This window comes from Tupaia chinensis, unplaced genomic scaffold (genome assembly GCF_000334495.1).
Source record: "Tupaia chinensis unplaced genomic scaffold, TupChi_1.0 Scaffold139833_1, whole genome shotgun sequence".
NCBI lineage: Eukaryota > Metazoa > Chordata > Mammalia > Scandentia > Tupaiidae > Tupaia > Tupaia belangeri.
Genome location: NW_006199712.1, coordinates 2,897,698 through 2,911,319, shown reverse-complemented (window position 1 = coordinate 2,911,319; position 13,622 = coordinate 2,897,698). Strand labels below are relative to the sequence as shown.

At 39.4% G+C, this 13,622-nt stretch overlaps 1 protein-coding gene across 6 annotated transcripts in view; it reads left to right on the top strand.

Annotated features, from left to right (window-relative positions):
• U2SURP (U2 snRNP associated SURP domain containing) overlaps positions 1 to 13,209 on the top strand; it is a 63,853-nt gene extending 50,644 nt beyond the window's left edge. For all 6 annotated transcript variants that reach the window (XM_027765879.1, XM_027765878.1, XM_027765877.1 and 3 more), the window contains 5 exons: positions 3,229 to 3,388; positions 4,474 to 4,584; positions 7,934 to 8,052; positions 10,108 to 10,284; positions 11,989 to 13,209. In XM_027765879.1, the coding sequence (XP_027621680.1) occupies positions 3,229 to 3,388; positions 4,474 to 4,584; positions 7,934 to 8,052; positions 10,108 to 10,284; positions 11,989 to 12,127 (706 nt within the window). In that variant the 3' untranslated portion in view covers positions 12,128 to 13,209. The remainder of the gene's footprint in view (positions 1 to 3,228; positions 3,389 to 4,473; positions 4,585 to 7,933; positions 8,053 to 10,107; positions 10,285 to 11,988) is intronic.
• The last annotated feature ends 413 nt before the right edge of the window (positions 13,210 to 13,622 follow it).

The window sequence follows — 13,622 nt, the reverse complement described above, 5'->3', positions numbered from 1 at the left end:
CCAGCCTGTTTTTCAGACCACTGTTGCTGGGATGCAAACCTCCTTCAGCTGTGTGAGATCCAGCTCCCTTCACCAATAAGCCACAGGACCAGCTCAACATTTTATGTATCTTAAAAATTAACTGAAAACTGCATTTAGGAAGTTTCTGACACATTAATGAAAAATATCAAATATAAAGATTGGATATTTCCAAAAAGGATCTTTTCTTTTTTTTGGAGAGGTTTTGGCTATAGGGCGCATGCGCTCACCAGACAGAGACAAAGAGACAGAAAGTGAGAAATCACCCCCCAGGGGGGATGGCCACGCCACAGTCCCTTCTCCTCCATTCTCCTCTTGGGATCTTGGGCACGCACGCACGCACACGCACCCGGCATGAGTTTTAAGCCACCGGGTCCGGGACGCGAATCGCAGTTGACTACGTGGGAGTCCAGCAACATAGCCATTATGCTAACTGCTGGTCCCAAGGATCTAATTTTTTACATGGTTGGTTTTGACTTTTTTTAGTATTACATTGAGCTTTACTTATATGTAGTATTAACAATTTGTAGGACTCTGAGTATGCAGTTTGTAAAACCTGTAAGTAATGTTCTGGAAGGGACCTTTGGATGAGAAATTAAAATAAAAAATAACTGTCTTCTAGGCCAGCAGGTAGCATGGAGGTTAAGGTGGCTAGATCCCATATGACTGGCTGTGTTGTTTAAGTCCTGGACCCAGTGACTTTGAAAAACATGCTGGGTATCTATGATACATGCCCAAAAACACAAAAGGAGAGTGTAGGAGAAGGTATTGCAGCATGCCATCCCCACCAGGGAGTGATTTGTCACTGTCCCTCTCTCATAATGTTTCTTTTCCATGAGTGAGCATACCCTATAGCAAAGGGGGGGGGGGGGGGGACATCTTTTCTGAGTCTGATTGCTAGAATTTTGCCTGGCTTAAATTTTTTCTCATTCAGCAAGTAAGTTTTATTATGTAAGACTTTAAGTTTCCATTTGGGAAGAATTGATTATAACTTTTTGCATTCTTAAGAATAATTTTAAGGGACCAGCAGTTAGCGTAATGGCTATGTCGCTGAACTCCCACTTAGTCAACAGCGGTTCGCGTCCCGGACCTGGACGCAGTGGCTTAAAACTCACGCTGGGTGCATGTGCGTGCATGCCCAAGATCCCAAGAGGAGAATGGAGAAGGGATTGTGGCGGGGCCATGCCCCCTGAGGGGTCATTTCTCGCTTTCTGTCTCTCTGTCTCTGTCTGTCTGGCAAGCGCATGCGCCCTATAGCAAAAACCTCTCCAAAAAAAAAAAAGAATAATTTTAAGTGTATGCTATAAAGACTCCTTTTTCTTACCATAGGCCATGTTCACCACCCAAATACAAACATGTAAGGACTTACCAATTTTAAATATTAAAGGCAAAGTTCCCCAAGTAATCTCCTAATTATAAAAATACTGATGAATAAAGATCACTTAACTGTGGGGCCAGCAGGGGGCATGGTGATTAATGTGTTGGATTCTCACATGGTTGACCACACGGTTCGAGTCCTGGACCTGGTGGGTTCCTTTCTCACTTTCTGTTTCTGTTTTCTCTCTCTGATCTAATTTTAAAATGATGATAATAATAATAAATAAAATTAAATAATTCTTTTCTAAAAAAAGTGAGAAGACACAAAAATCTAAAAAAAAAAAAAAAAAGATCACCCAGCTACAACTATCAGCCAGCTCCTATAACTACAACATTCTATACCCAGAGAATCCTCAGTAAGTCTAGTCTCTTCCCCTTCAAACACTACCCAGTCCTCTAAATTCTTAAAATCAGTGATAAACTGGGCCAGCAGATGGTGTAATGGTTACATTGCTGGACTCCACGTATTCGACCGTGGTACTGACCCTGTGGCTTAAAACTCAGGCCGGACCATGTGCATGTTTGCTCAAGATCCTAAAAGGAGAACAGAGAAGAGTGTGGCCATTCCCCCTGAGGGGGTGATTTCTCACTTTCTGTCTCTGATGTGTGCACATGCCCTATAGCAAAAATCTCTTCCTAAAAAGAAAAAAAAATCTGTGATAAACCCTACTTTATTATAGCTCATCACTCACACAAGAAGCATCAATAGACCTAATAATAACACACCCCAAATAACGTTAGAGCCCTATACCATTTTAGTTTATTCTAGGCTATGTTGGTAATTTTATTGTCACAATCAGTATTGCTTACAAGAATTTTATTTGTATATACATAAGCAGTCTGGGTTTGCTTGTACATGGATGCCTTGTTTTGCTCTGATTTGCCAGTCTCTCTCTCTCTCAGACACACACACACACACACACACAACTACCTAGTAGTAGAATGTGAAACTCTTCTTTTTTTAAACCATTTATTATTTGCTTCAAGAATACCTCGTTAATTTGTTTTAGCACTGATGACTAGCTTTATACATCTTTATCTGTTTCTGCACATTGTTCCTGGAAAGACAGGAGAATTTTTCTTTGTATCATAAGACAGTTGCCTACAGTATTTACTCAGGTTTGCACTTTCTTTTTGTCCAGTGTAGGACCAGTAAAAGTTTCAGAAGTGTAACATGAGTACCAATGTGTGCCGTTACTCAAAATTCCCAGGGTTATGCATCAATCTCTAAAGGTCTTTACATGTTGCATTGATTCCTTTATAGTAACTCTGTGACTCAGACACGTGCATTTTCTAAATTATAGGCTCTGCTGAAGGAAAGGTAAACATTTGGTTTTTTAAACATAAAGCCTTGTGAAATTACTCCTAACTGTGGAGTATATAGAAATCATTGATTACTCATTTCATTACCTGCTGTAAATGTTGTTTGTTGCAGAATGAAAGGCACACAGATAACATTAGCATAGGCAGAATTTATTAAATGTGAGTGTGTTGAAGCTTAAATTTTTTCTGTGGATGAGATCTTAGTGTGTTTACATAATTATTAGATACTGTTGGGTCGTCGGCAAAGTCATGAGGCATGTCTGCGTAGAAAAAAATATGTCTCGACTTTTCTGCAAACCTGCGTAGAAAAAAATATGTCTCGACTTTTCTGACATTTCAGTGTTTGGCCAGATAATTTGCCAAAAAAAAAAAAAAAAAGTTTTAGAATTGTTTTCTTATGTTTTGCTTACATTATTTAAGGTCTATGTCAGCGAAAAATGAAACAACTGGACTGGACTGTTTTACTTTTTTACTGCCTTGACATGTAATGTATCCTATTTATTTCCAAAGTCAAGAAGAAGAAAGTGAAGATGAGGAAGATACTCAAAGTTCCAAATCTGAAGAACATCATCTGTACTCTAACCCAATCAAAGAAGAAATGACTGAATCTAAGTTTTCTAAGTACTCTGAAATGAGTGAGGAAAAACGAGCTAAACTTCGTGAGATTGAGGTTGGTATGGCAGTGAAGTTTAAATCACACCGCACCCGCCCTCCTCTTCCTTCACCAAGCCGGTGCCCTCTGGGTATCATAGCTTGGTGTGTACAGGCACATCAAGAAATTTTCATACCAGGCAACTCTCTTTTAGGCTTTTTTTTTTTTAATAATGAGCACACACAAAAGAGAGAACAAGAGAAGCACCCTTTACAGGGTCTCGTCACCCTGCAGTCCCTTTTCTGTACCCTCAGTTCCTCAGGATCTTGGGTGCCAGTCGACATGCCTAATGTTTTCAGGCTGACCTAGGGATCCAGAACTGCGGTTACCATGGCGTCAGTCTTACAGGCCCTCACGTTATAGCTGCTGTTAGCTGCACCACAGCAGCTGGGCTTCCTTCACATTTCTTATCTCAAACATTCCTTCTTCAGCAGTAGCTTTTTCTTATCTTGTACTGTTCACTTCTCCCTTTTTTTAAAATTGTTTTTATGTATTTATTTATTTTATTAATTAATTTATTTTTTCGCTTCTCCCTTTTAAAAAGCTCTGTGTGATTTTACCAAGTCATGATCCATTTTTGCATAGAAAAAATACGTCATGACTTTTCCGATGACCTAATACATGTGTAGTGGTGTGTGTTTTGTTCATTGCTGACTTTGCTCACTTGTTGTTTAATGTCTGTCTTCTCCAGTTGGCTGGAATTCCCATGAAAAGGGACCATGTCTGTTTTCATAATCTTGCCTCTCCCTTCTCTGTTAGATATTCAGCGATTGTTTTTCCCGTTCTCACAGCTTACTTGCTCTTCTGGGGTTCGGACTGTGAACCAAATCCTGATTTTAAAATGTAGGCTCTCTAAGGTGTAGAGCACAGTTCTTGGTTTTTCTATCATCTCGTGATTGGGCGGAGCACACGCGGGCTCGTGTCTGTCATTTGAATTTTGTGTAGTTGGTCTTGTTTGACAAGTGACCTTCAGAAAAGGGAGTTTTATGTTGAGGTTTATATCTTGACTGACTTGATCAGTGATTACTTTACCACAGAAAAGGAGCAAAGCAATGTGTGAGGAACTGTAGTGATGAAAATACTTAAAAATGTTTATTTCACAGCTCAAAGTTATGAAGTTTCAGGATGAATTGGAATCTGGAAAAAGACCTAAAAAACCAGGCCAGAGTTTTCAGGAACAAGTAGAACACTACAGAGATAAGCTTCTTCAACGAGTAAGGAATAAGTATACTTAATAATGTAACTTTTTGAAAGTTATTTATTTGATTTTCTGTAATAGGATTTGTGTACTTAAGGAAATTGTGTTTCAGATTTTATCCTTGAATGTGTAAAAGATGAATACTTACAGACAATTGAAAAGATTTGATAATTGATGTTTTTAAAAACTGATTCAGGGACCAGCAGGTGGTGCAATGGTTATATCATTGGACTCCCACATAGTGGACCACGGTTCGAGTCTGGCGGCCACCACCACCACCACCACCACCACCACCACCACCACCACCACCCCACCACCCCCGGGTGATTTCTTGCCTTTTGTCCCTGTGGCGAGTGCACACCCCCTGTACCAAAGATCTCTCTCTCAAAAAAAAAAAAAAAAGCTTCAACTTTGAAAAGGTGTCTAAGGCAACAGTGTAGTATTTTATTTTGAATTATACTTGTGGAGTAGAAGATTAGTTCTGCTAAGAGCATATTTTCAAAACTGGGGAGACCTTATGGGAAGAGTCACAATTTTGGACAGTGAGGCACTAGCAACTCTGAGAAAATGACACAGAGGCACATATAGAGGCATGGTTTGGGAAGTCCTGGTGTTACGGAGTTGATGTAGCACTCGTTTCCCATTGTTTCAAAAGAGGGAGGAGTGGTAGGATATCTCATTAGTGATTTTTTGTTGTTGTTGAGGTTTTTGCCTAGGGTGCATGCACTCACGCATGAGAGACAGACAGTGAGAAATCACCCCCGAGATGGGCTGGCCACACCACAATTCCTTCTCCATTTTCCTCCTCGGATCTTGGGCATGCTTGTGTGCCTGCTGTGATTTTTAAGCCACTGGGTCTGGGACTCGAACCGCAGTCGGCCATGTGGGAGTCCAGCAACCTAACTGTTATGCCACGTATGCCATGTGGGAGTCCAGCAACCTAACTGTTACGCCACCTACTGCCCCCTCTCACTGGTGAATTAGAAGCTTTTAAGAGACTTCATATTTTCACAGATCCATAGCAGAACATGTTTATGCAGGGAATTTTAGAACCAGGAGCCGCACATGATAGTTGTTGAAGGAACCCAGGAGTTTTTTGGTACTGCTATTTTATCCTGTGTCTTGACTGACATTGCAAAACAAACAAAAATAGATTTTAAAGGGAAAAATAGGTCAATGTTATAGGAGGAGCTTACAGTCCGAAGCGACTAACGAGCCCGGCTGGTGTGGCAAGTGGTCCAGTGGAGGGACCGTGGGGCAGCACCGGCTGTGGCGTCCTCATGCCACTCTGCGTGCGCCTGTGGGTGAGTCGCTGCAGCTGGCTTCTTCTCTGTGAACCTGGGCTGGAAGTCTCCGTTTTTCAAGATTCCGAGTTAGATAGTAGCTACTATTACTGCGGTTACTCTTTATTATTGAATTAGAATGCTTAAACTATTTTAAGTACTTTAATGTAGTATATGGTTCCTATAAAATGTGCATTTTAGTCAGTAAAATGCATCCTATAGATCATCAGAGGAAGTCTCCTTAGCACCACGTTTTGTTTTTTGTTTTTTGGTTTTTTTGAGAGAGATTTTCACTATAGGGCGCGTGCGCTTGCCAGACAGAGAGACATAGAGACAGAAAGCGAGAAATCACCCCCCAGGGGGGTTGGTCACGCTGCAATCCCTTCTCCTCCGTTCTCCTCTTGGGATCTTGAGCACACATGCACACGCGCCCAGCGTGAGTTTTAAGCCACCGGGTCCGGGACACGAACCGTGGTCGACTACGTGGGAGTCCAGCAACATAACATTACGCTAACTGCTGGTTCCCTCCTTAGCACCACTTTAAAAATCTATGCTTTATATATTATATTTGGGAAAAAAATAACAGGAGTTTTTAAAAAAGATGTTACTTATCTATACTGCATGGATTCCGTGGAGATGTTGACAGGTTATTGATTTGCGTGGGAAACTGCACCTTGGGATGCTCACTGGTCCTGACAGAGAAGCATGCTTGGAATGAGTTTATACGTGCATTATCAATTTAGTCCCCTTGCATTCCACATTATACGAGGAGAGAAAGATAGGTTCCTTGAGGGTTTATCCTAGGGGTCAGCAGTGCCGGTCCCTGCCTCAGTCTGGAAGTAGTTTGAGTAGAACACAGCTGAGCTAGCTTACTTAGGTATGTCGTGGGTTTCCTACTGCAGTGGCAGACTTGAATAGTAGTGACAGAATGTATGTGGCCCACAAAACAAATATTTATCTGACTCTACACACACAAATTGCCAACATCTGGTGTTTTCTCATCTTTTAAAAATTAGAAGAATCAGTTTTCAGTTAGTTTTCTTGATGCATGTAAATAATAGGAAAATTAAATTCCCATTAGTGAAGAACCAAATGGGCTTTGAGGGTTCGTTGTCGGTAGCCACTACTTAAATTGTACCATCACCAACAAATGACAATTCCAAGAGAGAAGGAGCAGCACTAGCAACTGGAAGTGATTTTTCTGGCATATACACAGTGGTCTGCTGCATAACAGCGTTTCTGTCATGAGGGCCATGTGTACAGTGGTGTTTCCGTAGCGTTACGACAGGCCCTGCCACACAGTCTAGGTGTGTAGTCGGCTGTACCGTCTGGGTTCGTGTGCCTACACTCCGTGATGTTTGCACACTCGGCACATTTCCCAGCACCCGTCCCCGTTGTTCAGTGACGCCTGACTGATTGTGTACTAATGTAGTCAGTTCGTATTTTTACAAGTTAGGGTACAGCTGATACTTCTTCCTCACTGACATGAGGTGGATGGAAGATTATTGTGAATATAGCTGTTTCCTCTTTGCGTTTTATTACCTTGATAGAAGAGCTCTTTTTTAATTAAATAACCTTGGCTGTACTGTTAGAAGAATGACTTATTTTATTGTAATCTATAATGAAAAGTCAGTGCAATTTTGCTTTTTCTGAGCTTTGGGGGAAAGAAGGAGGAGCTTGGCTTTAGAATTTGGGCTCAAATCCTGACTTTACCATCCTGCATGACCATGGACATAGTGCTTAATCTTTCTGAGTCTCATTCTCAATTCTAGAACGAGGGAAATAGCACTATTCCTAGGGATGATCTAGAAAATTACATGAAATAGTATGTGGGGAGTTATTTAGTCCATTTTTTTGACCTGTTAAGATTATAATCAGTAAATGTTAAGCTGTTATTGCTAGTATTATTATGAATATTCAATATAAGTAGAAGTGACTAGTTTCTTGAAAATGTTGGTATTTTATTGAAAATGGTATTGTACCGTAAGTAATGATTTATTATTTATAATACTATAAAATAAATGAGATGAACCCAGATTGGAATTTTTAAACAAATAAATATTTTCTTCTAAAAAATAACAGGAAAAAGAGAAAGAATTAGAAAGAGAACGAGAAAGAGATAAGAAGGATAAGGAGAAATTGGAATCGCGATCTAAGGACAAGAAGGAAAAAGATGAATGCACTCCAACAAGGAAAGAAAGGTACAGCATTTCTCACATCCAATGAGATCTGGGCTGGTGTTTCATTTACAGTATTTTTATCGCCGATGCCGATAAACTGTTTTCATAGTAAGCATGTTTGGCTCCTGCCTGCAGGAGGCAGAATTAAGCTGAGAAATGGAGCAGTCATCCAGCTATGGTCTTATTTAACCGGGGCATCATCCTTTCTGTACATGGTTCATGTGGTATCCTTAGCCTTCGTTCAGTGCAAGAATTCGGTTACAGTATTCAGTGGCAAGCCTGGGATTTAAATAACAAAGCAGCTTGCTAGATCTTCCTTGTTCCTTCCGATGTAAGCATTTTTTCTAGTCTCTCTGTGCTGAACTGCTGCCTATAAACTCCAGTCTTTAGTCTGATCTGGAAAGAAGATTATGTACATAGGCCATAGGGTCTTGCTCCTCACTTTACATTTTTGTTCTAATCTCAAGAGTTTCTCTTTCACAGTTCCTAAACCTCTGACTTAATAAAATTATTTCAGTTAATAGAACTAAGTCATTCTTAGTTAAAAATAAGCAATTTACAGATTGGCTTCTGGCCTAGTCACTATATTAAATAGTTTCAAATAACAAAGCCTATATCAGTTAAATAAAACACTCAGTTTTCTGTCTTTCTGGTTTTTTTTTTTTTTTGAGAGAGATTTCTGTTATAGTGAGCATTTACTCGCTATAGAGACAAAGAGACAGAAAGTGAGAAATCACCCCCCCCCCAAGGGGGGGATGGCCACACCACAACCCCTTCTCTTCCATTCTCCTCTTGGGATCTTGGGCATGCACTCACACATACTCAGTGTGAGTTTTAAGCTGCCGGGTCTGGGACTTGAACCACGATTAACAACATAGGAATTCAGTGACAACCATTATGCTATCTGCTGATCCCTGTTTTTTGTCTTACTGTTTTGACATAATTTCAGGTTTACAGAATAGCTGCAAGAGTAGTATAAAGAATTGGTAGATACACTTCACCTTCATTTCCCAATTGTTAAAATATTTATTTTTTGCTTTATTTTTCCTCTTTTGTGCCACCTTCAACCATCTGAGAATAATTTGCCAACATGATATCCTATTTAAGAGTTATTTATTTATTTCTTTTTTTGAGATTTTTTTTTTTTGCTAAAGGGCACATGTGCTCGCCAGAGAGATAGAAAGCGAGAAATCACCCCCCTGGGGGGATGGCCACACCGCAGTCCCTTCTCCTCCATTCTCCTCTTGGGATCTTGGGCATGCACGCACACGCGCCCGGCGAGTTATTTATTTATTTCTTTTTTTGAGTTTTTTTTTTTTGCTAAAGGGCACATGTGCTCGCCAGAGAGATAGAAAGCGAGAAATCACCCCCCTGGGGGGATGGCCACACCGCAGTCCCTTCTCCTCCATTCTCCTCTTGGGATCTTGGGCATGCACGCACACGCGCCCGGCGTGAGTTTAAGCCACTGGGGTCCAGGACTTGGACCACGATGGACCACATGGGAGTTCAGCAACATAGCCATTATGATAACTGCTGGTCCCAAGAATTATTTAACTTTATTTATTATTATTCTTTAAATTTGCTGTAGAGCACATACTCGTACCAGAGAGAGAGAAAAAAAGAGAGAGGGATAGTGAGAAAGCAAGCCACTAGGTCTAGGGCTCGAACCATGCTCATGTGGGAGTCTAGTACCCCAGCCACCACGCAACCTGCTGGCCCCGATGTCCTATTCTTATAACCACATTTATTTAAGCGCATTGAAAGTATCAAGAGTGCGAAATTGACATTAAAAACAAACACTGTTAGCTAATCCACAGACCTTAGTTCATTTTTGTCTATTGTCTATAACAGAGGAAATTCCAATTTAATTGAATTCAACTATTGTCTCTTGATCAGTACAACTTGTTTGTTCTTGGCATAAAGGATTTTGAATGTGGATGGAAAGTAACATTAATATAGTTAGTGAGAATAAGGTTAGTGTAAACTGGTAGAAGTTAATGGCTAATCGAGTAGAGGGAAAATGCATGCCTGACGCTCTTTTCACTCACGGAATGTTTTGGGGGCTTTGTTCTCTAGGAAAAGGCGGCACAGTACGTCCCCCAGCCCGTCCCGCAGTAGCAGTGGAAGACGAGTGAAATCCCCGTCACCAAAATCGGAGCGATCCGAGCGTTCCGAAAGATCTCATAAAGAAAGCTCACGGTCCAGGTCATCGCACAAAGATTCTCCCAGAGATGTTAGCAAAAAAGCCAAAAGGTAAATCCAGGTTGTTTTTGGTAATATTTCAAATATCAGTTTCCTTGTCATTTTACCCACTTTTGCAAATAATTTCGTTGGCAGACTTTTTTTTCAAAGGATTTTAAAGAACCAAAGAGGCATGCTTTAATTTTAGGTCATCCTCCCACCTCCCCAGCCCAGTCTCTCTTACAGTTAAACTGTAAGGCTTCCAAGAAGTAAAGACCAACCAAGAAATTTTTTTTTATTTTTTTATTTTTTTGAGAGAGATATTTTTGCTGTAGGGCTCATGTGCTTGCCAGAGAGACAGTCAAAAATCACCCCCCTAGGGAAATGGCCATTTTACAATCTCTTCTCGGGAATTTGGACATGCACGCACAAACACCTGGCATGAGTTCCAAGCCTCTGGGTTCAGAACTTGAACCAGGTCGACCATGTGGGAGTCCAGCAAGCTAACCATTATGCTATCTGCTGGTCCCCAGCCAAGAATATTAAACTTCGTATCCATTGTCTCCTGTGGAAGAGGCAGTTGCTTCAGTATTTATTCTTTTCTTTAGTTTCTTTCTATGGAATATTTTCTGATTTTTTTTTTTTAAGAAATTTTTGCTGTAGGGAGCATATGCTTGCTGGAGGATGGAGAGAAAACAACAGAAAATGAGAAATCACCCCCTGGGGAGATGGCCACACTACAGTCTCTTCTCCTCCTCCATTCTCCTCTCAGGATTTTGGGCACACATATACACTCTGGCATAAGTTTCAAATGCTGGGTCTGAGACTCGAACCCCAGTTGGCCATGTGGGAGTCCAGCGACATCACCATTACACCATCTGCTGGTCCCTGAATAGTCTCTGATTTTTGTAAAAGTTGTAAGAACGGTATACTTTTTCCCTAACAGCAATATTATTAACAGGTTTTTGGGTAGAGGTTTGTGGAAATAAATAGAACAAATATCATTTTTTCGGTATGTAATTAAGTATTTTATATACTTTTCCCCTTTTAGTTCCAGAAAAGTAGTTGAGAAATGTTTTAAGTATCTGGTTTTTATAGAGGAATCTTCCTGAGAATTAAAACTGCTTTGTATGCCAGTGCTTTATTATCTTAACTATTTTTAATAGAATATTTATAAGATAGATAACTTTGTCTTTTTTTAAATAGCACTTGCATATACGTATGTATGTATGTACACGTACTTGTAAATATTTATTTGTTTTGGTAATCTGCGTGGATAGCACTTCAAAATTATGCATTGAAATTATGCTGACACAAATGATGACCTTGAATCATACTTGCAGTGGATGCTTTTTTCCCCCTCAAGATAATAGGCTGTCAAGCTGATTGGTTTTGAAATTTTTGTGAATGATCTTAGGTGCCATTTGAACTTTTATCTTATAGATTAGAAATTGAAGTTTTGAAGGTATCAGTCACCTAGGGAGGTTGTTAAAAATGCAAATTCTTGGTCCCAACCTCTAGAGATTTTTCATTCTTAGGGCACCAGGAAGGCTCAGAAAGGTCTCCTGAGGGTCGCTGATAAAGTGCTTGATGATACAAATAAGTCCTTGGGTCATCGTGGGTGCAATAGCCAGGGTATAAATTTAAGAAGTTTAGTCTCATTTATTTCAGTGACTTTCATTGTGCTGTTAAGGATCATTTTAGATAATTTAAGGATAATCTGTTTTAAGCACATGAGTACTTTGGTAAATTAGTTGTTTCTGTTTGTTTCCTCAGATCACCTTCTGGTTCAAGGACACCTAAAAGGTCTAGGCGGTCACGGTCTAGATCCCCTAAAAAATCAGGGAAGAAATCCAGATCCCAGTCCCGATCGCCACACAGATCTCATAAAAAATCAAAGAAAAACAAACACTGACATACATTTTTAAGATGCTGTCACTTATTGGAAATGCGATTTTGTTTTGTGCCTGAATGGTCTATTTTTAAAAAACAAAAACAACAACAAAAAAAATCAAATGAAAGAGCATTCCTGGGGTTTTTTGTTTGTTTGTGAATGCATGTGTAAACTCATGAGTAACTGCATCTGTAGAGCTGTCATTGTTTTATATTGTATAAATTACTTTCGTTGTGGCTGTTTCTCAAGATGAAATTTTTACTGTGCTAATGAATTTCATCAGAAATGTGTATAATGGATCTGCTGGCGGTAGTAATATTTTGTTTTAGGATGTTGTGACTTAGCAAAAATAATACAGATGTCTCCCCCACCCCTTTTGTAGCTTTGACAATTTGAATTAGATTTCAAATAAAATCTGAACAGAAAACTATAATGTTGTTTTTTTGCCCCACTGGTGATATCAAGTCCCTTAAAAGTCCTACTCAGTGAGTTTGGCAGTACTCTTGTCTTTCTTCTGCATGATGTACTTTACAAGCTCCAATTCAGTAGCTAAAGTTTTGTATTTTCTAAGGTGATCATAGAAAGTAAGGGGCCCAAGACTCCTATTTGGTAGAGGTGCCAACCAATTTCTTCAGTAAGGTTTCCTTTTGGATCATACTAATACCCACAGATGAAAAGACTAATGGAATGCCTGACTAAATTTTTTCTTTTTTAAGAAGCAATGTGATTTCAGTATACCCAACCCCTGTCCTGTCCTCAGTGACTACTTATGTTGAATTAAACCTCCATTTTAACATTTTATCTTCTGTCATGAAAGAATTTTATTTATAAATTTTCTAACATGATTTGGCCATCGAATTCTTTCATATGACAGTTACTCTTTCATAGTCTTCTGTAGCAATCTTTCAAACACTAGTTTCCAAATATTTCTACGAGTTTCTGTTTAAAACAGAAAACTTGGTATTTTTTAGAAGGATTTGGTTTTAGTGAAATATAAAAATGGTTTTCAGGAAACGTAGCATTCAGTGGTTTGTAAATTCAAGGTACAAAAAGTTGATTTAAGCCACTTGCAGAGTTGAACACTATTAAAAATGAGAATAAAATTGCTGCAGTATGAGGAAGAAATAAGGAAACTTATGTACTGTTATTGCAATATTGCTATATAACCAGTTAGGTAGACTGGAACTGACAGTATTTGTGAATTTTGCCTTGAGTTTTTCATTTCAGCACTTTATGTTGGGCTGTTGGAAAAATGATATATTTTTGGCTAGAAAAACAGAAAAAATACGTCATGACTGTTCTGACAACTCACATGCTGGTTTGTTTGTTTTTTCCCCTCTACTAGATAAAGTAGAAAGTAATCTTGTAATGGATTGTTTTGATTTAGTTTTTTTAGAAGTATCTTTTTCACTAGTTTTACTTAATTTTCCTAGTAACAAAATAAGATACTGTGTACCTATGATTTGAAGAGTAGTTGTATTAGCTGAGCAGTGAGGCATGCTGGCTAAATCTACAA